This window comes from Bos javanicus, chromosome 2 (assembly GCF_032452875.1).
Source record: "Bos javanicus breed banteng chromosome 2, ARS-OSU_banteng_1.0, whole genome shotgun sequence".
Lineage (NCBI taxonomy): Eukaryota > Metazoa > Chordata > Mammalia > Artiodactyla > Bovidae > Bos > Bos javanicus.
In genome coordinates this window covers 18,464,816-18,490,904 of record NC_083869.1, presented here as the reverse complement: position 1 = coordinate 18,490,904, position 26,089 = coordinate 18,464,816, and the positions used below count along the sequence as shown (strand labels likewise).

The 26,089-nt window shown below is 38.0% G+C and overlaps 1 protein-coding gene and 1 pseudogene across 4 annotated transcripts in view; one reads left to right on the top strand and one right to left on the bottom strand.

Annotated features, from left to right (window-relative positions):
* The window catches only part of PLEKHA3 (pleckstrin homology domain containing A3), a 29,780-nt gene extending 4,422 nt beyond the window's left edge, over positions 1-25,358 (top strand). For 3 of the 4 annotated variants that reach the window (XM_061434232.1, XM_061434259.1, XM_061434242.1), the window contains exons 2-8: positions 2,885-3,001; positions 8,303-8,458; positions 10,784-10,920; positions 12,423-12,587; positions 17,740-17,783; positions 19,399-19,514; positions 23,277-25,358. In XM_061434232.1, coding sequence (XP_061290216.1) covers positions 2,885-3,001; positions 8,303-8,458; positions 10,784-10,920; positions 12,423-12,587; positions 17,740-17,783; positions 19,399-19,514; positions 23,277-23,404 — 863 coding nt within the window. In that variant the 3' untranslated portion in view covers positions 23,405-25,358. Of the gene's footprint in view, positions 1-2,884; positions 3,002-8,302; positions 8,459-10,783; positions 10,921-12,422; positions 12,588-17,739; positions 17,784-19,398; positions 19,564-23,276 lie in introns of all 4 variants that reach the window. The other variant, XM_061434250.1, reaches the window with a different exon arrangement.
* Positions 3,651-4,217, bottom strand: LOC133235243 (small ribosomal subunit protein eS26-like; annotated as a pseudogene).
* Positions 25,359-26,089: the final 731 nt, after the last annotated feature.

The window sequence follows — 26,089 nt, the reverse complement described above, 5'->3', positions numbered from 1 at the left end:
TTCTGGAATATTTTAAATTTCTGAGAGAAACAATTCTCAACATCTATCTACTGGTAGTTCAAAAGAGTGCCCATTGACCTTACACTAGTTTTGGTTACATATTATTGCAAAGCTGGATTTTTGGCAGTTGCTGTGATATAAAGCAAGTACTTTTGATCAATGTGGCCCCAGAAATAAGCATGGCAGTATCCGATTCCAAGATCTGAAAGTTGCATAGTGTTCAACATGAAATGGAGAAGGACACTATGAACCTTGTTCCTCATGTTCTCCACCTGCCTTTTGTCTATGGAAAAACTTTACCCAAAGAATAAGCATAATCAGAGAAGTGAGAAAATGCAGGTACAAAGGAAAACAGCCAAAGAGACCACATAATAATAGTTTAGTCATCAAGCATAGTAAAGGACCTTTAGTTCCTTCTCAAGGGCTATAGATACTATTCTGGGCCATATCCTGTGAGCTCTTAAGGATACTAAAACCCCCACCAGGTGGAAGAAGTGAACTACACGATGACTAGACTGTAGCCATGACATAAGCTGCCACTGTTCAGAGAATTAGTCTCAAAGAAACGGGAACAAGCCCATCCTAGAACTGAAGATCAACTGTATTTAAAACAATCAAGATGATGTTGGTCAGACCACCACATGATCAATTTCAAGATGACTGTCAGAGCTGACTGCTGTTTCTGCATGTAGCCTCTCCCTTTAAAATCTGTTGCCCACTGATCATCAGTGGGGGAGAGTTGGGCTTTGAACAGAAGTCTGCCCTCCTAGCCTGTTGCCAGCATCCAAAAAGAAGCAAACTTTCCTTTCCACCAACCTTGCCTCTTTATTGACTTTTGAGCGGTAAGCAGTTGGACCCCATTTTCAGTTATAACAGGTGCACATATCCAATCAAATAATTGCGATTATTTAAGAACAAAATAAAATATCTTTTCATTCAGTTTATGTATATATCGATAATCTCAGATATTCAGATGACACCACCCTTATGGCAGAAAGTGAAGAGGAGCTAAAGAGCCTCTGGATAAAAGTGAAAGAGGAGAGTGAAAAAGCTGGCTTAAAACTCAACATCCAAAAAACTAAGATTATGGCACCCGATCCCATCACTTCATGGCAAATAGATGGGTGAACAATGGAAATAGTGACAGATTTTATTTCCTTGGGCTCCAAAATCACTGCGGACAGTGACTGCAGCCATGAAATTAAGACGCTTGCTCTTTGCAAGAAAAGCTATGACAAACCTAGACAGTGTAATAAAAAGCAGGATGTCTCTGCTTTTTAATATACTGTTGAAGTTTGTCATAGCTTTCCTTCCAAGGAGCAAATGTCTTTTAAATTTCATGGCTGAAGTCACCTTCTACAGTAATTTTGGAGCCCAAGAAAATAAAGTCTGTCACTGCTTCCACTTTTTCCCCATCTATTTGCCATGAAGTGATGGGACCAGATGCCATGATCTTAGTTTTTTTGAATGTTGAGTTTTAAGCCAGCTATTTCACTCTCCTCTTTCACCTTTATGAAGAGACTCTGTAGTTCCTCTTCACTTTCTGCCATTAAGGTGGTGTCATCTGCATATCTGAGGTTATTGCTATTTCTCCCAGTAATCTAGATTCCAGCCTGTGATTCATCCAGCCTGGCATTTCATGTGATGTACTCTGCATATAAGTTAAATAAGCAGAGTGACAATATACAGTCTTGTCATACTCCTTTCCCAGTTTTGAACCAGTCTATTGTTCCATGTCCAATTCTAACTGTTGCTTCTTGATCTGCATACAAGTTTCTCAGGAAACAGGTGAGGTGGTGGTTTGGTATTCACATCTCTTTAAGATTTTCCACAGTTTGTTGTGATCCACACAGTCAAAGGCTTTCGTGTAGTCAATGAAGCAGATGTTTTTCTGGAATTCTCTTGCTTTCTCTATGATCCAATGAAGGTTGGCAGTTTGATCTCAGGCAGTTTCCTCTGCCTTTTCTAAACCCAGCTTGTACATCTGGAAGTTCTTGGCTCATGTTCTGCTGAAGCCTAACTTGAAGGATTTTTGAGCATTACCTTTCTATCATGTGAAATGAGTGCAAGTGTACCATAGTTTGAAGTTCTTAGGAGTTTGCTTAGGCAAAGTGTTTTATAGAAGAGAGGAAGATCACATTGCAGAATTAGACAGCTGGATGGCACCTGAGAGGACTTCTTGTTCAATCCACTTATTTTGAAGATTGGAAATTTTTGCTATTTATTAGACGAAAAGATTTTTCCCAGGTTATTCAACTAAAGGGCTTCCCAGGTGGCTCAAGAATCCGCTTGCCAAGGCAGGAGACGTTGGTTCAATCCCTGGCTTGGGAAGATCCCCTGGAGAAGGAAATGGCAACCCTCTCCAGTTTTATTGCTTGGGAAATTCCATGGACAGAGGAGCCTGGCGGGCTGCTGTCCATGGGGTTGCAGAAGAGTTGGACACGACTTAACAACTAAACAACAACAGCAACTCAACTGAAAAATGAAAGTAGAACTGGAACTAGCATCCATGTCTTCTGTTGCTTTTTCCATTACATCATAACTCTCGTTCCATTAGAAAAAATGAGCAGTTTGTGTTGCACTCTGTATGTAGAGCGATTATTAAAGATGGGTCTGATGGGTTGTTGATGAGAGGATTGTGAGGCAGAATAAAGGTGTCGTTCCCCATATTTATGCTGCTCTAGAGGTTTCTCCAGAAATCTCTCCCAACAAAATGGAGATTGATGCAAAAGTATTTTGGGCAGATCTTGGCAGTTAAAAATTTCATTGTTAGAATGTTATTTTAGAATCAAGAAATGACATGGATAGTAAATTTTGCAATCCTAGTTTTCAGTGTGAGGAATGTAACTTTTTATCAATCTTTTGTTGTTTATGATCTTTGTAGGTTGGCAGCCTCGTTGGTTTGTTTTAGATAATGGAATCCTGTCCTACTATGATTCTCAAGATGACGTTTGCAAAGGAAGCAAAGGAAGTATAAAGATGGCAGTTTGTGAAATTAAAGGTAAGTGAATATATTGAATTAGATGAATCTGAAGTTAGGTAAGTGATAGTTTCTTCAGCATACTGCAAGAAGAGGAGAAAACCAGGTAGGTATTTTCTAGTGCCATTTATCTCCACAGCATTCAGAAATGGTACTTAGTGTTGTTAAGCACGAGTTTTTTATGTTTCTCCCTCTATAAAAATACTTAGACATGAAATTCAAAGTACAAGTGTTAGTCTTCCAATTTGGACTTGAATAACAATTTCTTGTGGATGCCACTTTGAGTGTCCATGCTAAGTCTACAAGTGTTTTTTGTTTTTTTTTTCTCATTCTCATTGAAAGGTATTGTAAAGATTGGGAGCTCAACTCAAAGAAGATGAGGCCAGCGAAGTAGATTTGTGAAGTATGAACTCAGAGTTGTAAACTCTGGTTTTTTGCTAAACTGCACATAAGCTCTTCTGGGTTATAGAGATGTTTTCCTTTTCTTCTTTTTTTATGATCTTGAGAGTTTCCAGGAGTACTATCAGGAATATTTTAGGAAGTCCCTTTATTGGAATTTGTCTGATGTTTCCCACATGATTAGACTGGGCTTCTGGGTTTTAGGGAGGAAGATCACAGAGGTAAAGTGCCATTCTCATCACATTGTACCAGGAGTACTTGCTATCAACATGATAGCCCACTTTTTTTCCCCAAAGTATAATTTCTATTTTAATTTTTTTGGAGAGGATGGTTTTTCTTCAGTGTATAAGGACCTAGCTCCTTACATGGGCTTTGGTGGAGGTCGTGGGGCAGCTTCTGCAGGTCTAAACTGGGGTCGGGGTGTTTGGTCCATCTGGGCTTCACGAGAATGAGTCCTGTGCCTGTGACTGGCACAACTCATGCAGGAATGTAGTTTCAACGTAAGTACAGCTGGGGAAGCACATAGGCATAGAACACTTGCTTCTGAAATGTCCCTGATGGCTGTGGCCTCTACTGTGTTTTCAGTGATGAACTTTTGAATGGCCTTAATGGTGTCGTTGGGCACACAATGGGCAGAGCTGGTGCAGTGAATAGGCTGCACGTGGCTATAGCCCTTTTAGGAACGGCTATTGTTCCTTCTCTTTTGGTCATCTTGGTAGTTAGGACCTGAGAGAGCTGACACATTACTCTTGACGTTAACCTTGACCACCTGGCTAAAGCAGTGTCTATCAGATTTCTCTACTGTAAAGTTACCCTCCCCATTTTTTTTTTCCCCCATACTGTGCTTTTTCAAAAGGGGAGAAATAAAGCAGTTTAAGTCCTGCTGTAATTTTCATAAAGGAAGGTTTTGTGGACCATTGATTCATTTGTGTGCATAGTTGGGGTATGTGGGGTACAGGCAGGTAGGAGAGAGCAGAGAAAATGATAATGAAAAGTATTGAATTCTTTAAAGAGAATTGAAGGAAAAGATAAAGCACTAGAGCAAGGAGTGTTAAACCACACAGGGGTTCATGGCTACGTAAGATATAGGAACACTTCACCCTGGTGGGCCTGTTACCTGCGTAGTCCCTGAACTATATGAGGTTTATCCCTGAACTAATTTTGTTTATTTTTATAAATCACACAAGAAAAGCACATTCAAAGCATGAATTTTTATTTTTAAAATGATGGTTTTATTTAATCTTATTCCTCAGATTTGATTCCAAATGAGATACTGACTCTTGTCATAAATCAAATTGCATTCAAAGTTCAAAGATTTGACAACCTTGAGGATATTTAAAGACTATTAGTGGCAGAATTCTGAGGCAACTCTAGAACTTTTTCAAGCCATGGCAGCATTTTTATTGTCCTTGTTTGTTTAAAGAGTAAGATACAGAAGTGGGCATAAATCTTCCAATATTCAGCCTTATGAATGCCAAAATACTGAATATAATCGTGTAATTACAGTCCAAATCAAGAATTAGAATATTGTCAGCATTCCAGATGCTGGGATAATAATCATGTTCCCTGAGCCACTAATCTCTCTAAAAGGTTACCATTAATCTGACTTTTATCGCCATAGATAAAGTATTGTCTGCTCTTGAGCATTTTATAAATGGAATAGATCAGTATTTTTTTGTGTGTCCGGCTTCTTTAACTAAATATTATGTTTGTGAAAGCCATCTAAATTGTTCTGTGTAACAGTCACCATTCTTATTGATATGTAATATTTTTATTGTGTGATTAGCTCTCCATTCTAGTATTGATGGGTGTTTGTTTTTTCAGTTTAGGGACTGTAATAAGTAAAGCTGCCATAAGCATTCTCATGTATTTGTTTTGTTGAACATATATCTGTGTTTCTGTTCAGTATATATCTAGAACTGGAGTGGAGTTGCTGAGGGAGGCATTTCTTATTCAAACATTCAACATTAATGGATATTAAAGAAACTGTCCTTTTTTTGGCTCCTCCATGAGTCATGTGGGATCTTGGTTCCCAGACCAGGGATTGAACCTGTGTCCTCTGCATTAGGAATGTGGAGTCTTAACCCGTGGACTGCCAGGAGGGCCTAGAAAAGATTATTCTTGACCTTTGTTAAAATAGTAAGGTACAAGGAAGCAGACTTAGAGATGTAGAAAGCAAACTAGTGGTTACCACTGGGGAGCAGGGAGAGAGAAGGAATAAAACAGGGGTAAGGGATTAAGGGGTACAGACTACTGTGTATAAAATAAATAAGCTACAAGGATATATTGTACAGCCAGGGGACGTAGCCAATATTTTATAATAACTATAAGGGAAGTAGAGGAACTGAAAGGCCTCTTGATGGGGGTAAAAGAGGAGTGAAAAAGCTGGCTTAAGACTCAGCATTCAAAAAACGAAGATCATGGCATCCAGACCCATCACTTCATGGCAAATAGATGGGGAAAAAGTGGAAGCAGTAACAGATTTTATTTTCTTGGGCTCCAAAATCACTGTGGCAATGACTGCAGCCATGATATTAAAAGGTGCTTGCTCCTTGGAAGAATACCTATCACAAACCTAAACAATTTATTAAAAAGCAGAGATATCACTTTCCTGACAAAGGTCCGTATAGTCAAAACTGATTTTTCCAGTAGTCATGTATGGATGTGAGAGTTGGACCATAAAGAAGGCTGAACTCCAAATAATTGATGCTTTTGAATTGTGAATTGTGCTGAAGAAGACTCTTGAGAGTCCCTTGGACAGCAAGGAGATCAAATCAGTCAGTCCTAAAGGAAATCAACCTTGAATATTCATTGGAAGAACTGATGCTTGGCTGAAGCTCCAGTACTTTGGCCACTTGATGGGAGGAGCTGACTGATTGGAAAAGATCTTGATGCTGAGAAAGATTGAGAGCAGGAGAAGGGAGTGACAGAGGATGAGATGGTTGGATGGCATCACTGACTCAATGGACATGAGTTTGAGGAAACTTGGGAGATAGTGAAGGACAGGGAAGACTGGTGTGCTGCATTCCATAGGGTCGCAAAGAGTCGGACATGAGTTAGTGACCAACAACAAAATATCCAAGAATGGTCTTTATAAGTAGAATAATAGGATAACAGAACTTTTGTGGCACTTATTTGCCATTGTACACTGAGCATCTGGTCAGTATTTTCAGTAATTGATCATCTAAGTTAGGGCTTCTGCCAAACTTTCTGGGCTCCTCATCATTTGACTCCACCCAGCTTGTTTATTCATGAATATATCATTTTGTAATCCAACACAAGGCTCTATTTAGGCCTGTCTTCTGATATCCTCAGTACATATTGTGTTCAGTTCGTTATCTAGGCCTTTTCTTTTGCTGTTTTTCTCTTAACCAAGTTCTGCTGTCATCAGATCCTTAAACTTTTTCGCTTTCTGCTGCTTCTTACCTTTCGTTGTAATCACACGTGATGTCTCTGTACCAAAGAGTTCAACATTTCAGTGCTTTATTTTTAGTGTATTAGTTTGTTGCCTGGATAAAATTATTTCCTCTGTTAGAGCAAAGACACCTTTTTTTCCCCTCTTCTATCTTCCTCTCTACAAGCACTGCTCTGAGCAAAGTAAATATTTGTTGATTAATGACAATATAACAGAAATTAATCTTACAGCAAAGATTGAGGATTGGCTCAGTATAATTCTTGGTTAGCTTTCTTTTGTCTGAGATCCAGGGTGGGGGTAATGTAGGAGAGGAGGAGGAGGGTGGAGAGGAAGAGGAGATCTTCAAAATGCTCATGTTTTCCCGGTTATTATGAGATGCTCATTGCTTGAGGACTATTGTTCTGATGGAAGGTTACTTTACTTAACCATTTATTGCACTTTATGCCAAGCAAAGCTCAACATTCAGAAAATTAAGATCATGGCATCTGGTCCCATCACTTCATGGGAAATAGATGGGGAAACAGTGTAAACAGTGCCAGACTTTATTTTTTGGTGCTCCAAAATCACTGCAGGTGGTGATTGCAGTCATGAAATTAAAAGACGCTTACTCCTTGGAAGGAAAGTTATGACCAACCTAGATAGCATATTCAAAAGCAGAGCTATTACTTTGCCAACAAAGGTCCGTCTAGTCAAGGCTATGGTTTTTCCAGTGGTCATGTATGGATGTGAGAGTTGGACTGTGAAGAAGGCTGAGCACCAAAGAATTGATGCTTTTGAACTGTGGTGTTGGAGAAGACTCTTGAGAGTCCCTCGGACTGCAAGGAGATCCAACCAGTCCATCCTAAAGGAGACCAGTCCTGGGTGTTCATTGGAAGGATCGATGCTGAGGCTGAAACTCCAGTACTTTGGCCACCTCATGCGAAGAGTTAACTCATTGGAAAAGACTCTGATGCTGGGAGGGATTGGGGGCAAGAGGAGAAGGGGACGACAGAGGATGAGATGGCTGGATGGCATCACTGACTCTATACACATGAGTTTGGGTGAACTCCAGGAGTTGGTGATGGACAGGGAGGCCTGGCGTGCTGTGATTCATGGGGTCGCAAAGAGGGACGCGACTGAACTGAATTGAATTGATCCTAGGTTTGGGTGGGGGGTGGGGAGTGTTCCAAAACACAAACTGCTTTCAGAGAAATTAGTAAAAAGTATGGGAAGTGTGACAGTGGTACAGGTGGCCCCAAGGGAGGGAGTTCTTAGATCTCGCATTCAGTAGTTAATTTGTTGGCTGTTTTCTCTTCATGTGCTACCACCACTTGACTGCCCACCTGGGTATATGTGAGAATGGTGGCTTGGAGGGTGCCCCTGGATAGCCCCTTAGGGAGGTGGTACTGCCTGCATCTTGAATCAAAGTTTGTTGTTTTAGGTCTCAAATTTCTAACAGTAAGTGATGATTTGATTTTCCCCAAATACTTAAGTCCGTGACTGTATCTCGCCTTTGTTTATCATCATAGTCCATTCAGCTGACAACACGAGAATGGAATTAATCATTCCAGGAGAGCAGCATTTCTACATGAAGGCGGTGAATGCAGCTGAGAGACAGAGGTGGCTGGTTGCTCTGGGGAGCTCCAAAGCCTGTTTGACTGATACAAGGACTAAAAAAGAAAAAGGTAACTATACATTTTTCCTTCATGGTGGAAATATTTCTTAAACATAAATGTAAATTGTTATGTTCATTTATAGTAATTCATTCCAGATAAATAATCAGAAATGTTGATCTGTGTACATAAGTGTTCATTATAATGAAAAATTTCTAAATATTGCCAAGGTTTAAATTTAGGGGAAAGGTTCAGTAAATGATATAGTGCTTCTGTAGGCTGATATATTTTGTAGCCTGTAAAATGTTTAGGAGGGATTTTGATGATGTGAGGAAATGCCCAAAGTCATATGATAATTAATTAAAAAGAGCAATATTCAAAATTACATAGCCATTCCTTGGCCAGCTCAGGAAAAATATGTAAGTATTGGTCAAGTTCTTACCTTTTCAAAGGGAATTTGTAGAAGAAGACTCACTTTTCACTTTATACCCTGTGGCTGTACCTTTTGACTTTACCATGTTCACATATTGCCAATTCAAAAGCCAAGCAAGGGAATTCCATTGCAGTCCAGTGGCTAGGGCTTGCTGCTTTCACTGCCGTGGCCCCAAGTTCAAGCCCTGGTCAGGAAACCAAGATCCCCCAAGCCTCGCAGCAAGGCCAAAAAGAAAAATAAAAAGCCAAGCATATACTTTATGGTATTGGTTCAGTTATGTGCAAATATAATGTGAAAATAATAACAGTATTTATATCTTGGTTGTGAGATTGCAGGGTTTTTTTCTATGTATTTTTTATTATATATTTTTCGATTTTCAAAAATTTTCAGAGTATGTATTATTTCTATAATTAAAAACAGAAGTTATTTAAATTAGTGAAAGCAACTAAATATGGATATTGCAAAATGAAGGCTAAGGGTTGAATTTAAACACTTTTCAAATATATGGAAGAACATCATGGATAAAGTATGGTTAAGGGTAGGATAAGAGAGAATGAGTAGTCAAAATAGCCATAAGATAGAAACAACCCAAATTTTTATAGTTGGGTGAATGGGTAAGCACAATATGATATGTACATACAGTGGAATATTATTCAGCCTTGTAAAGGAAGGAAATTCCCATGAATCCTACATTGATGAGTGTTGAATATATGCTAAATGAAATAAGCCAGTCACAAAAGGACAAATATTGTATAATTCCACATCTGTGTCTTTGTTTCATAGAGACAGAAAGAATGGTGATTTCTAGGGATTAAGGGAGGGGGGAAAGGTGAGTTAGTGTTTAACGTGTGTAGAGTTTCAGTTGGGAAAATGAAAACATTTTGCAGATGGATGGTAGTAATGGTTGTATAATAATGTGCATGGTCTTAATGCCATTGAATTGTATATTTAAAAATGGTTAAAATAGTGAATTTTGTTATATATATGTGTGTGTGTTTGTATATAATATAACTACAATAAAAAAGAAAAAATGGCCTTAAACTTGGGTAGAAATTAACTTACGTTAGGTTACATGGGCAGCCAGATCTGAGCTGCTGTGGTCCAATCTGGCTACAGGGGCTTTGTGGCTAGCACCAAAGCAGTGCCACTGGCTCCAGGAATATGCAGAAGCACCAGGATCCGCTGTGTGCACTACTTTTCCTTTCTCTGCTGCCCACACATCTATTTAGAAGGTATTGCTAAGTGAGTGGCCAAGATTATGGCTGATGTTTAGTGTGTCTGGAGATAATAAAGAAAAGTAGGTTCTTAGTTAAAACAGATTCTTAAAACAATATTATGTGAAAATAAAGCTGTGAAAGGAACAAAAGAAAATAAATAAATGCTTACATAGAGCAGTTTAACAACATAAAAGTTAAAAACTCCTATATACCGAAATACAATAAAGAAAAGTGAAAGACAGCTGAAAGATCTTGAAAAATATCTGTAAGTATTTTGAATGGATGAAAGATTGCTATTATTAATGCATAAGCACTTTTACAGATTTTCAATTTATTTATTATTAAGAGAAAAACAAAAATCAGAACTGGAAAAAGGACTGTAAAGGACAATTGTAAAGGACAAGAAAAGCCAATTTACAAAAAAAGAAATACAATCACTTATTAAATGAAAGACGAATAATGGAATGGAAATATCCTGTATAAGGCATTCATTGTCATCAGCTCCTCTCTGGAAATTAATCTACCTAAACTTCATGTCAGATATATGACTGCCAGCTTTTTCTAGTTATCCAAAAAGATGATGTTTCCTCTAAAGGGAAAAACTTTACATTCTATTTTCAAGATCTCATACCTCCTAAGCTATAGGTACTTATATCTATTGCCTTACTTTTTAATGATTCCATTTTGTTGCTTAGCCCCTAAAATATGAAAATGGTCTGTTTGAATGTTTGCACGTGTTCCTTTCAGAAATAAGTGAAACCAGTGAGTCTCTGAAAACCAAAATGTCTGAACTTCGCCTCTACTGTGACCTCCTAATGAAGCAAGTTCATACGATCCAAGAGTTTGTTCACCACAATGAGAGTCATTCATCGCTCAGCATAGAGGTACATCCAAGACGGCCCTTTCCTGTCTGGTTGTGCTTTCCTGACACATGGTGGGTGAGCACCTTCACGTAAGGTGACCGAGGAGCACTTTCAAGACAAGTTATTCTCAGCTTCAGACCTCTTGTACTGTAGACTCTCTGGAAACATGTATGATCTTTTAGATTTGGTCTGTAGAACCAGAATAAAGCAGCAGGCAGCACATTTCTCCAAGGAATCAAGGTCTGTCTTTGTAGCCAGTTGATAATTTGATAGGTGGGGTGGGGAAGAAGCATTACAGGCTCTGTTCCCTAGACTGACTGCGTGAGTTCACTGGACAGCTGCTATGTTCTTTCTTTTGTAATAGGGTTCTAGTTTAGCTATTGAGGGTTAATAATTTGGCTTTATAAAAGAACTTGAAAAAAAATCCTCTTATCCTCTTAGAACAGTGATGTAAGAATCAAAATTCAGATTTATGAGACCTGTCTATGAAATAGTCTCATTCTTTCTGATAAAGTAGGACAGTGAGCCTTATTGCTTGCTCTCTGGGTGAAAGGCCAGCATGGTTCCCAGTCCCCTTTTGCCTGACTTGGGAGAAGTGGAACACGAAACCTTTCTGCTTCTACTGTGGCCTTCTACTGGGGAAGGATCATGGCAGTTGTCTCTGGATGTAGGTATGTTAAACCTAAAGGTACTTGCTGCTTCATTGCAGGCTCTCCAGTGGCAGGTGCCCTCGAATCTGCTCCAGTGGCTCAGGGACAGTGTCAGGGACCCAGTCTTGTTCCTTCCTTCCATTCTGCCGTTCTTGGTGTGTTGGTTTTTTCTCCTCATGCTGAGCCTTCTATGCTACTGCAAGGTCTCATAGAAGCAGGAGGCAGTGGGTGGCCATAGTAGAGAGAGAGTCTCTCTACCTTGGCTTTTATCAGAGGATGAAAATTCCAGAACCCCAGCAGACTTCTCATTATCTTTTTGGTCTGAGTCAGTGGAAACTAGGAAAAATGAGTATTTGACAAAGGATTGTGGAATCGACGTGACTGACTTATACCAGTCTATATTCATCCCCCAGGAGCAGGGCACTCTGCTGTCTTACAAAAAACCTTGGGAGTTTGTATTCTACCAAGAGGGAAATGGTATGATAATGTGCGTGGGGGAGACATGAATTCTGCCTGCCTCTTCAGTCATTGTCTCCACTACGGTGATCACCTTCGGAATTCTGATACTTAGAGGCTTACAGTCTAGGTTAGGTTTTTTTAAGATAAATTTTTGTACACGGTTTTTCAATATGATGCTTGGTTTAAGTGTAAGAGTTATTTTTTCATGGAGTCTAATTTCATATATTGTTTGCCTGAGAGAATTTTTATTCGTTCACTGATTTAGTTTTCTAAGGTAATGTATTTTAAATAGGTTTGAACATAATCTAATAAGGTGTCTATTGAAGGTAATGATTATTACTTGATTATAAGATGGTATATGAATCCACATAATTGTGTATGAGTCTGTTAAACTCTTGGCATATTATTTTTCAGAACATGAATGAAGCCTCTTCTCTACTTAGTGCCACGTGTAATACATTCATCACGACGCTTGAGGAATGTGTGAAGATAGCAAATGCCAAGTTTAAACCCGAGATGTTTCAGCTGTCCCATCCGGACCCCTTGGTTTCTCCTGTGTCACCTTCCCCTGTTCAAATGGTTAGGACTTGTGGTTTTTCTTCCAATGATACTGCATGTAGCTTTGTTTTTGTGTTTATTTTTAAGGCTGGAAACCGGCAGTGGGAGGGAAAGAGTCAACAGGTTGAACTTCTTTTGACTGTACTCAGATTTTGTATGGGAGCCTCTCAGTTGACAGGCTCCATGTGTGCCAGGGTCCTGACCCCCTCTCCTTGGAAGGGCTGTGCCATTTACCCCAGCATACCAGGAAAATATAGAACTCTGGGCAGCTGTGACATTAAAGATTGGGAAGCATGCTTCTGTCTGGTAAAAGCACTGCAAGAGGGTGACGACTTACTCATAAGGGGTTAAAATTAAGCAGATCTTTAAAGGAGTTGTAAGAGTTTGAAACACCATGTTACAGGGGACACAGTATTTTGTAGTTGGCATTTGGATTTGAACCTTCCAAAGGGGCAAGGTACTTAATCTCTCTGGACTTTATTTTTCTCATCTCTAAAATACATGTGTTATTTTTACATCAGAGGAGATCTAACCTGTTTAAATGTTAGGTTAAACATTAGGTTCTTACTCCGAACAGCAAGTACTCTTTTTGCCAAGGGTGGTGGCTTCACTGAGCTTTTCAAGGTAATAAACTTACTCGAGCATGCTGTGGGGGAACTTGGAGATGAGATAAGTTTTGATGAAACCTTACATTTTTTCAAATCAAACTATTTTCATGAGCCCTTTTTTAGGAGGAAGAATGCCACCTGGCTTATATTTTAGCAGTTACCTGAAGGCTTAATTGTTGGCAGAAATAATAGGGTACAACTTATTCCAAGATTTTCTTACCCACCACAGCAAATTTAATGATATGAGAATTAGTAACGATTATTACTTACATTTATTTAGATCGTGGGTGCATACTAAGTTGCTTCATTCGTGTCCAACTCTTTGCAACCCTGTGGACTGTAGCCCACCAGGCTTCTGTGTCCATGGGATTCTCCAATCAAGACTACGGGAGTAGTATTATGGGTTGCCATGTCCTTCTCCAGGGGATCCTCCCAACCCGGGGATTGAACCCGCATCTCTCAGTCTCCTGCATTAGCAGGCAGGTTCTTTACCAGGAGTGCCACCTGGGAAGCCCCACTTAGATCATAGTTTTCTAATTAATTTATGGTGGACTAACAGCATCCTCTGAGATAAATGTACCATGAAAGTGAGTTTTATGGCCAGATTAGTCTGGGAGTGCTAGGTTAAGTTAAATTGGGTTTCTCTGTCATAGGACTTCTTCAGTTCAGTTCAGTTCAGTCGCTCAGTCATGTCCGACTCTTTGCAACCCCATGAATCACAGCACACCAGGCCTCCCTGTCCATAACCAACTCCTGGAGTTTATCCAAACTCATGTCCATCGAGTCGGTGATGCCATCCAGCCATCTCATCCTCTGTCGTCCCCCTTCTCCTCCTGCCTCCAATCCCTCCCAGCATCAGGGTCTTTTCCAATGAGTCAACCCTTCACATGAGGTGGCCAAAGTATTGGAGTTTCAGCTTCAGCATCAGTCCTTCCAATGAACACCCAGGACTGATCTCCTTTAGAGTGGACTGGTTGAGTCTCCTTGCAGTCCAAGGGACTCTCAAGAGTCTTCTCCAATACCACAGTTCAAAAGCATCAAATCTTTGGCACTCAGCTTTCTTCACAGTCCAACTCTTACATCCGTACATGACCACTGGAAAAACCATAGCCTTGACTAGACAGACCTTTGTTGGCAAAGTAATGTCCCTGCTTTTGAATATGCTATCTAGGTTGGTCATAACTTTCCTTCCAAGGAGTAAGCGTTTTTTAATTTCATGGCTGCAATCACCATCTGCAGTGATTTTGGAGCCCAAAAATATAAAGTCTGACACTGTTTCCACTGTTTCCCCATCTATTTGCCATGAAGTGATGGGACCAGATGCCATGATCTTCGTTTTCTGAATGTTGAGCTTTAAGCCAACTTTTTCACTCTCCTCTTTCACTTTCAAGAGGCTTTTTAGTTCCTCTTCACTTTTTGCCATAAGGGTGGTATCATCTGCATATCTGAGGTTATTGATATCTTTCCCGGCAATCTTGATTCCAGCTTGTGCTTCTTCCAGCCCAGCGTTTCTCATAATGTACTCTGCATATAAGTTAAGTAAGCAGGGTGACAATATACAGCCTTGACGTCCTCCTTTTCCTATTTGGAACCAGTCTGTTGTTCCATGTCCAGTTCTAACTGTTGCTTCCTGACCTGCATACAGATTTCTCAAGAGGCAGATCAGGTGTTCTGGTATTCCCATCTCTTTCAGAATTTTCCACAGTTTATTGTGATCCACACAGTCAAAGGCTTTGGCATAGCCAATAAAGCAGAAATAGATGCTTTTCTGGAACTCTTGCTTTTTCTATGATCCAGCGGATGTTGGCAATTTGATCTCTGGTTCCTCTCCCTTTTCTAAAACCAGCTTGAACATCTGGAAGTTCACAGTTCACATATTGCTGAAGCCTGGCTTGGAGAATTTTGAGCATTACTTTACTAGCATGTGAGATGAGTGCAATTGTGTGGTAGTTTGAGCATTCTTTAGCATCGCCTTTCTTTGGGATTGGAATGAAAACTGACCTTTTCCAGTCCTGTGGCCACTGCTGAGTTTTCCAAATTTGCTGGCATATTGAGTGCAGCACTTTCACAGCATCATCTTTCAGGATTTGGAATAGCTCAACTGGAATTCCATCACCTCCACTAGCTTTGTTCCTAGTGATGCTTTCTAAGGCCCACTTGACTTCACATTCCAGGATGTCTGGCTCTAGGTGAGTGATCACACCATTGTGATTATCTGGGTTGTGAAGATCTTTTTGGTACAGTTCTTTTGTGTATTCTTGCCCCCTCTTCTTAATATCTTCTGCTTCTGTTAGGTCCGTACCATTTCTGTCCTTTATTGAGCCCATCTTTGCATGAAATGTTCCCTTGGTATCTCTCATTTTCTTGAAGAGATCTTTAGTCTTTCACATTCTATTGTTTTCCTCTGTTTCTTTGCATTGATCACTGAGGAAGGCTTTCTTACCTCTCCTTGCTATTCTTTGGAACTCTAGAACCTCTTTTATGCTCAAATGCATGTGACTCTCTGAGGAGAGGTGACTCTCTGAGGAGAGGTGGTGTGTTTCTGAAATTTATTTGATGGTTGAACCCTTCTGTATATTTTTAAATAACAACCCACAGGATTGTGGCATTTGATAGAATGCAGTTTGACAGTGTTGCTTTTTAGAGCAATTTTAGGTATACTGTGAACTGCTAAATAACATTATAATTGAACAGAAAACCCTAATCTTTTGGGATGGATGTAGTGTGTTCCTGAGCTTGATATACAAGGGGTACACAGTACTTTTTTTAAGGTTTCAATTATTTTTGTATAAGGTATTTTGTTTTATAGAGTCAAATATAATGAAAACACCTCAGACCTACCTGATTTCTGCATCAAACTTCTGAGGAAAATGCTTTCTGTTAGAAATATTCTATAGTCCAGAGAAGTCATATGTGTATTTTATGTAAACCATAATAACTGTCTCTTTTAAACTAAAGTCTTTTATCAGTGGAAACATTACAAAAAATCCAATAAGTAATCTAGAAAGTGTTGGTTAGAGGTTACTTATTTTTCCTCACTGTGCCATTTTACTTCATTCTTAAAGCAAAAATTGTGGCTTATGGTAAATAGTTCTGGAGACACATAGCATAGAAAGTAAGGTCAGATAGTCTTCAAGGGGAATTTTTCTTTTTTTTTTTTTAATGACATGAGTAAACGAAAAAGCTGAAAGATCTGAGAATTCAAAAATTAACTTGATCTTTGTAACTGCTTAGCATAGTTAATCTCATGTCTCTCTTTAAATTAGCTTGCATTCAGTTATATCTCAAATCATCATGGAGGTTTAAACACTTGTCATTTTTGATCCATAAATTGAGTGATAATTGTAGTGGGAGTGTTGCTGGGTGAGTAATCCTAAAGGAAATGATTTCTCTTAAAGCAGCTGTTAATGTCCAGTTGAATCTTTATTTTAATCATATTAAGTATCCCTGGACTACAAATTGGATGGGTCTTAATTCTCATTTCAACAGGGATTTCTCAGAGCAACTGTAGAAGGCCTTTATGTAACACAACTGTTAGACTTGAACTTACTTCTAAGACTTTTGAGCTCCTGTATTTAAAGGAAGTATCCTTAGTTTTAGTAAAAAGTTTGCTTTTCTGCTACCTCGCCAAGCATTGAAATAATCCACTTAGCTGCTTCTGTGTTCTGGGGGGAGTAGTTAAATTGTGTTTTGTATTTTTCATAATAACTTTCTGATGAATCAGATTTTATTTATTTATATTTTAAGTATATGATTTTAGAAACCTAGTCAAGGCTTAGGGTTTCTCTTCTGGTTTCTTTAAAGGCTTGAATTATTAATGCTGTTTTCCATGAAAACCACCCACACTTTAGAACATCTGTGTAATAGCTACGTGAATAATGAATGGCAAGGAGAAGCTCTGCCTTTTAAAAAAGAGACAGAGAGAGACATTTATTAGACTGTTTTCTTTTCTGACTTTCTAAATACTTCTTTTCATCATAAATAGTGTGATTTTCTTTGAGGGGTCTAGTTAGGTATACTGTTTTATATATATTTATATATATACGTGTGTGTGTGTGTGTGCGTGCGTGTGTGCGTGCATGCATGCTAAGTCGCTTCAGTCGTGTCCGACTCTTTGCAACCCTATGGACCGTAGCCAGCCAGGCTCCTCTGTCCATGGGATTCTCCAGGCAAGAATACTGAAGTGGGTTGCCGTACCCTCCTCTAGGGAATTTTCCTGATCCAGGGGTTGAACCCGTGTCTGTTATGTCTGCTGCATTGGCAGGCGGGTTCTTTACCACTGATGCCACCTAGATACATATATAAAATAAAATTTGGTTTTTAATATTGAGAAAATAATCCAGCATGTTTTTGTATGCTTTGAGAAAGATTTCAGTTATTAGTTACTAGGGAGAAAGCTTTATCTTGTGCTAATGTTACTTGAGTCTGTAAAAAAAACAAATTTTTTGGCCAGCTATCTTTTCCTTGAGTAAATTTATGTTAATTATCATCACCATAAAAATGTATTAGAGCTGTCTTGTTCTACTTGACCTGTGATTAAGCTTATTTTCTTTTAAAATTTCTAGATGAAGCGTTCTGTCAGCCATCCTGGTTCTTGCAGTACAGAGAGGTAAAATAACCTTTTCTTTTGACCAAATTCTCTCAAAATTCTACCTACTTAGGGAAATTTTTTTTGTCTTTCATAAAATGGAATATAAACTCTGTATGGGCAGAGTCTTGTTCTGATTTGCTCATCACTGTTTCTCTTACTGCTTAGTATAGAGCCTGGCCCCACTAGATAGTCAGTAAAGAACAATAATGAGTGAATAAAATTGCCAGTAAGGTAAGCAACTTGGCAGCTATCATACTTTTTTTAAGCTGTAAATTATAACAAGTGACGGTTAATAGAAATCCATTTTCAATGTATTAAGGCTTCAAACTTAGGCTTATTTTACTATAGTTTATTATAGGATCATATATTTGTTCTGAGCTATTTTATTTGGAGCTAAGGCTGTTACTGAAAAGAGAGAAAAAGCAGTTGATATTTTAAAGTATATATTCATATCAACACATGTAAAAAATTTACCTTTTTGATCTTGCCAGGATATCCCATGCTGTTTATCTTAGCAGGTAATATTCTTTCGAGTTGCTATGGTTGTCTTATTGGTTCTTTGGAAAGTGATGAAATTATAGTGACATTAGCATTTATGTCTCCAAATTAATATGGGGTAGAGGCAAAAAATGGTTATTATAGGATTATATGAAGTCATGTATGTGAAACTTTAGAAATTTGTAAAGTATTATAGAATTTAATGAATCTTTCTTTCAGTAAATGTCTGAGTGGCTACCAAAAAAAAGAATAAAAGCTGAGACCCCTTATTATTTTGTCACTATTTTTTACCCTCTCATGATTATGTTATTGATTGAACTATTATGTGCTCATAGGAGTCCAGTATTGTATCTAATTCTATCAGGAAATGAAATATTTCACCAACTGAATTTTCCAGAAAAATAAAAGCTTGATTCCTTTAACAAAGTTTTAATTTTTTCAAATTTTTATCTTAATGATCGAATTTTTTGACCTGTATTTTATCCATTTTGCCTTATTAAATAAGCTACAATATGAGTCTTTAAACTTTATTTTTTCTTGGTGAATCAAGTTTGTCATTAAGAACAGTAATGTTGGGCTGTCATCCAGTGATAATGCTGTTGAGGGATGGTGATTTGCTTCTGCGTTGAATTTTTTAGTTTAATTTTTCTAGTTTTCTGGTTTTCCAGATTGATTTGTGAAAACTAGTTTTTCTAGCCTTCACTTGCTGCTGTCAGTGAGTTGGCTCCTAGCACACTCCCATACTGCTGGCCCATCCCCTTTGCTCTGCTGTTTTAGATTGGGTATGGGTGACACCAGATACATATACTTGTGAAGTCGGTAACTTTTAGTTTTCAAGTACTTGTTAACCATAAAACATGTTACTCTCTAGCTGGACCTTCCTCTATAAGTAGTCACTTCATTGTACCTCTTTTCCTTTCAGTTTGGCTCAGAGGCTATATTCCCCAGCTTACCAGCTGGGTTCTAAGTGCTTTGACTTGTTTATGGTCTGACCTCTGAAGGAGTAGAATGTTGCTGAAATAGAACTTTGAGTATAAAAACAGTTCCTCTTTCATTTAAAGAGAAGTCACTGAAAACTGCAGTTGAGGGTGTTTTCATTTGTTGGAAGTCCTTAATGCTTTTAATTTATTTACAGGAGTAGCCACTCTATAAAAGAACCCGTGTCTGCACTTCACCGACTCTCCCAGCGACGCCGAAGAACCTACTCCGATACAGACTCTTGTAATGATGTTCCTCTTGAAGACCCAGATAGTAAGTTAGAAGGGGTATGACTCTCCCTTTGGCCTGTTCAGCAAAATAGGTAAGGGGCTCTGTAATTGTTGAAATGAAGAATACTGGCAGTGAATAGGGTCAGTACTGCTGCTGTTGCTGCCAAGTCGCTTCAGTCGTGTCCAACTCTGTGCAACCCCATGGACAGCAGCCCACCAGGCTCCCCTGTCCCTGGGATTCTCCAGGCAAGAACATTGGAGTGGGTTGCCATTTCCTTCTCCAATGCATGAAAGTGAAAAGTGCAAGTGAAGTTGCTCAGTCATGTTCGACTCCTAGTGACCCCATGGACTGCAGCCCACCAGGCTCCTCCATCCATGGGATTTTCCAGGCAATAGTACCGGAGTGGGGTGCCATTTCCTTCTCCAAGGGTCAGTACTAAGAAGTACTAAATATCTCTTTGTAAATACTGTATCTTAGATTTACATATGTAATATCAACATTTTTATTCCCATTGCATTTTAGTAATTTCTTATTAATCTTATATTCCCACTATATTTGCATTTAAAAAACATTTTAGAAGGAAGCATAAATTGTGAGTTGGATTCTAGGGAAAGATAAAGGCAAGTTCTAAGTTCAGAGAAAAATAAATCAGCTGCTACTGCTGCTAAGTCCCTTCAGTCATGTCCAACTCTGTGCGACCCCATGGACAGCAGCCCACCAGGCTCCCCGTCCCTGGGATTCGCCAGGCAAGGACACTGGAGTGGGTTGCCATTTCCTTCTCCAATGCATGAAAGTGAAAAGTGAAGTCGCTCAGTCGGGTCCAACTCTTAGCGACCCCATGGACTGCAGCCTTCCGGGCTCCTCCGTCCATGGGATTTTCCAGGCAAGAGTACTGGAGTGGGGTGCCATTGCCTTCTCCAAATAAATCAGCATTGTTACTTAAATAATTCGAAATGGCCAAGGTAAATAATTATTTTCTGGTGGTGATGGTGAATTATACTAACATTTATTCCTGTGCCTTTTTCTTCCTTCTTATTAAAGAGACAGCATACTATGATTGAATAGGAAAGATTTTGTGATTTCTGTTAATTATTTTTTTCTTCAGAGGAGAAGCTTTGAAAGTCTGTCAGAACATATACTTAGACAGTAGTGACCATGATTTCCAGTGAATGCAAATATGGTATTATTATTACAACTCCATTAATAGACTTTTGCTTTCCAAAGTCTTTACTATTTTTCCACGAAACATGTGGGGTAGAAATTACATATTATTCTCAGTTAAGGAACAGGTTGTGTTCCAAGGGTTTATTTGTAAGTCAGCTGCTTGGAATAAGATTTTATTTCCCTTATGGAAATGAAATGGTGAATGGTAGTTAGATTCTTTAGACTGCATGGAGGAGCCCAGCTAATTTGTAGTGTGGCTGAAATGAGATGAAACAATAGTGTTGGATTTCTAGTATTTGATTATATTGAAAACATTCATTAATATAGAGTTGTTTGACTTAATCAGAATATTAAACAGGTTTAAGTAGAGGGGAATGTGAAGTTCATGAACATGGTTGAGATTCTAGAAGGAACTGCTGCTCACTTTCAGATCTCAAGAAGTTGTTGGCATCTTTTTTTCTTAATGCCCATTTTTCTTACAGAACTAATCTATTTATTGATGTAGAACACTACTGTGTACTCATTATCATTTTGAATTTATGTTGGGGCAACAAGTGAATAAACAAAAGAAGGAAATGGATTGAGTAGGGGAAGGGTATGGGAGAAAGAAACTTTCCTAGGCCAGTTTAGTACATCTTTGAAGTGATAAGAACAAGAGAGAGATGGTTAAAGAGGTTAAGTATGGGGAAAAAAATGTCACCTGAGGCAGGTTCTATACATTGCAATTTACCTCTGCCTTTAAAAATACATGACCCTTTTCATCTAGAGCTTATGAAGCAGTTTTGTACTGCCTTGTACTTTTTTTTTTTAATGCCATTTCTCTTTTTTAAGGGTGTCAATTTCATTTGTGATAGCTAAATTAATTTTTTAAGCCAGCCATTTTCCTTAGCTGTCTTTTCTTTTAGAGCCTCTGGTTCTGAATTGTTGAAAACTGTTTTCATAAGATCTAAGTGTAAATGGCCTATTCCATTTAACAATTTAGCTGTTAAGGAGTGTAACATAATTAGTTATACACCCGTGTATGCACACTCACACACATACCTGCATTAATATGTGCACATGCATTAATCTTTATATCCATACATATATCTCAACTCTTTAAAACTTTTTAAAGTTGGCAAGTATAAGATAGGTCAATTTTAGCCTTAGATTTCCTTCTTTTTACCCTAAAATTAGTGTCCCAGTTAGCTGACAAAGCAGAGACTGTATTAGTTCTGTTTCTTAGAAAGTGTGGGCTTCCCTGATACTCAGTTGGTAGAGAATCTGCATGCAATGCAGGAGACCCAGATTCGATTCCTGGGTCCAGAAGATCCCCTGGAGAAGGGATAGGCTACCCACTCCAGTGATCTTGGGCTTCCCTTATGGCTCAGCTGTAAAGAATCCACCTGTAATGTGGGAGACTCTGGGTTCAATTCCCGGGTTGGGAAGATCCCCTAGAGAAGGGAACGGCTACCCACTCCAGTACTCTGACCTGGAGAATTCCATGGACTGCATAGTCTGTGGGGTTGCAAAGAGTTGGACGTGACTAAGCGACTTTCACTTTTTAGAAAGTGTACTGGGCAAATAGACAAGTCTTAGTTGAAAGTCTTTATGTCAGCACATACTTTCCTTTGAGAGATGCAGCTGCTGCTTCTGCTGCTAAGTCGCTTCAGTTGTATCCGACTCTGTGTGACCCCATAGATGGCAGCCCACCAGGCTTCCCCGTCCCTGGGATTCTCCAGGCAAGAACACTGGAGTGGGTTGCCATTGCCTTCTCCAATGCATGAAAGTGAAAAGTGAAAGTGAAGTCGCTCAGTTGTGTCCGACTCTTAGTGACCCCATGGTCTGCAGCCTACCAGGTTCCTCCGTCCATGGGATTTTCCAGGCAAGAGTACTGGAATGGTGTGTCATTGCCTTCTCTGAAAAATTTATAAATTTTATATTAAATTAAAAATATATTCATGTGAAAATGAACAGGACCATGCCAGTGTGTTTCATGTGCTCGCTTGGAGCTGCAGTTCTAGTTTTGTGAGCTGCATCCCAAATGGAGATGTGAGAACTTGCAGTGTGAGGTACCTGGTCAACTTTGCTCAGAAAGTCTTGTGATGCTTTGCTGTATACCTGAAACTAACAAAACATGATACATTAACTATACGCCAATAAAATCAAAATATTAAGGAAAACAAAGTCTTGTGATGAAAAGACCAAGACCTGAGTTAGTCCAAGTTCTGTTGTTACCAACTGTTTGATTTTGGGTTAGGCCTGTGATCTTTTTAGAACTTGGTTTCTTTGCCCAGAAAATCAGGAGGATGCCAGCAGCATTAAAATGATAAGGCTGAAAAAGCAATAGTTAATGAAGACTAAATTCAAATTCAGCAAATCCTTATTCATTACTCCATTATTTGTGAACCTTGGTTCTAGCAATGAACAAAACAAGTATCTCTACTACTTCAGATAATTTCATAACTTCTCATGAATTTTTCGGTTTCTCCTTAAAACTGCCAGTATTATAAAAGTTAGATTTTTACTTTTTTAAGCAAACCATCAAAAGCTTGGCAGGAAGCTACAGTGATTTCATGTCCCTGAATAGAAAATGTTCTTTTACAGAGGACTGGAGTTATACTGGTAGGATGTTTACCTTTTTAATCAATTTCTTAATAGGACCTGTTCACTGTTCAAGAAATACACTTAATGGAGATTTGGCATCAGCAACCATTCCTGAAGAAAGCAGATTTATGGCCAAAAAGAAATCTGAATCAGAAGATCCTCTTCTATCCTTCTCTTCCTGAGGAAACGGAAGTGTCCAACTTCCGCTAAGTATTGCTATGCAAAAGCTGCTGTAATTAAACTATGTTATAGGGAGTAGTTTTTCCCTTAGGATTTCTCTGCACTTTATAGAATATTGTAAAACAAACAAAAAAACAACCCACATACCTTTGAAGTGTATTTTATCTTTATATAGTTTATTTGCAAGAGTATTTTCCTAATAACTTCACAGTATGAATGTGCATCTTTTTTTTTTTTTTAAACAAATGATGGTGTAACATTTTGACATCCATAAGGACAAATGTAGATATTTTTCTAAAAAACTGTGAGGGACTGACAGCTTAGTCAGTGTGTATTGTAGCTTATAAACATGAAATCTTATAAACCTAAGGTTTCAGTTTGACAGAAGTGTGATATATATGTAACTTGTGCCATGGACCAAATGGTCACTTTACCCCGGTTGAAATGAGTTACGGTTGCAGCTTGATGGTGTTTGTATTATATTCCTTTAAGCAAAAAGGAAACATTTAATATTCGAGATATTTTTACCCCAAATACTATGACATTGAGGATTTTTAAAAAACCAGACTGTGCTGTCCTTCGTATATGAAGTTGACACTACTGACTTATCAATACCAAATGTTGTGTTAAAGTATTTAATTTTTACTTATTTATTTTTCTGTTGCATCAAAAAAAAAAAAAGATTGCATCCTAACTTTTATGACCTACCAAATTTAAGATGTGTGTGCATTGTTATTTACATTGTTCTAGAAAGAAGTTAATGTTGTAGTGACCTTGCTCACTTCACCAGAGAAATAAACGACTTGCAATGGAAGAGGATTTTAGTGCTTTTTTCCCAGAATAGACGTTATTAAGCTACTGTTGTAAGGTATTGATATTTGCAGCTCTTTAGAATATCTAGACTTTTTTATTTATGAATATTTATAAAAAGAGGAATCTGTCAAGGTGACTGCCCTACGTAGCTTGAGAATGGCATTATTTAAAGAACAAATAGCATTTTCTGGTAGTGCCTGTCCACGCCGTCAGTGTTTGCCTTGTAAACTGTTTTTTCAATTTACTTTGGAGTGACGGTTTTGTCCAAGGTTTTAGATGAGGAGCACTTTAAAACAAACTGGTTTGGAGTTTTTAAGTTAATCATATGTTTAATAAATATGTGGTTTTTGCATTCAAACTCATCATATAATACATTGTATTTTTTACATTTATTGGTAGTTTGTCTAATCTTTATCAAATGGTAATAATATTCTTTATTGCTTTGATTTTGTTTGTATATTTAGATCTCATAGTAAATACACAAGTAAGGCATATTTTTAGCTTTTTTGCCTGTGAGCTTAGAATGTTATGTCCTATTTCATTTTAAATTTCTCTTGTAAGTTTATGTGGGAATTGTTTTAAAAGATTTGTTTAAAATATTTTTTAAACAAATTAAAAAAAATTTGTTATTTCCTTATTAAAATAAGTGTAGTTATAGGCTTTCTTAAGTTTAAAATGGACATAAACAATCTATACACATTAATATACATTTAGATAAACTGTATGCTACTTAAAGTATTTGAAATTTTAAATAGCACACAGGTCATTAGACTATATTAGGAGGAATCTTTTCTGCTCATGTTGTACTTCATATGTCTAGTTTGAGAAAAAAGAAGTTTGATAATATAGTAAGCTTTCATGTTGAGTGAGTTATCAGGTTTTTGGTTTCTTTTTTTATTTTTTGTAATAGGAATGAGTAGTGATAAGACCATGGAGATCAAGGTGCTACTACTGAGTGTGGGAGTTTTTCTAGTAGTTTTTTTTTTTTTTTTTAATCAATAGGTTTATAATGGAAACACTATAACAAAGCTTTTGAACTCATGGAAAATAAATCCATTTTATATTGCTTTATCCAAAAATATGAGTTCCTGAACAGTTTTCTGTAAATATTTTTAAAAATAAAATACAGTTATTTCTGGCTCATATCATTTTTTTCTCCTTGAAGTAGGTGCTTTGACCAAGTTTGCTATATTCCTAAATATGGATTTTTATTGTGACTGGAATCACCTTTTTTCCCTTAGGAATCAACTCATTTGTGAAATCTTTTTTTTTTTTAGGGAATATCAGTGTATCTGGAATTACACCTGGGTTTTGACCAGTGAGTTGGTATCATGAAGCAAAGCTTCAGGGAACCTTGCATTTTGAGGAGCCCAGTGTATTTTCAAGGGTGCCTGACTTTTCTGAATCTTAAGAAAAAGATGAACCAAATAAGAAAAATTTCATAAGAATTTTGGTTTGTTATGATTTTTTGTAGTGTCTAATTATTGGTTGTTCTTGTTTTACTTTATCTAGGCCTTGGGGTTGAGAAATTTGGAGACTCTTGGTATATCAATGATCTAAGCAGAACCAGTGCTTGCTTTCTGTTGTGTGGGAATCCAAGGCTTCTATGCTTAAAACAACTCTGATGAGAGTTCTTTTGTAAGTGGACCAAATTTGAACTTTGTTACATTACACTGAATTATTGTGTTATCTTCAGTCAGGACAAGTCCAGAAATGGATGCTATTTAAACTTAAATTCCAAGGCAAGAGATAAAGTATCTTCATTTTGACAATCTCCATGGAACCTTTCACCTTGAATTGTAGGTTTTCTCTGTATGTTATTATAATTAGTGTTTAGAAGTTATCATAAGATCTCAGGAAATACAGTCTTGTAA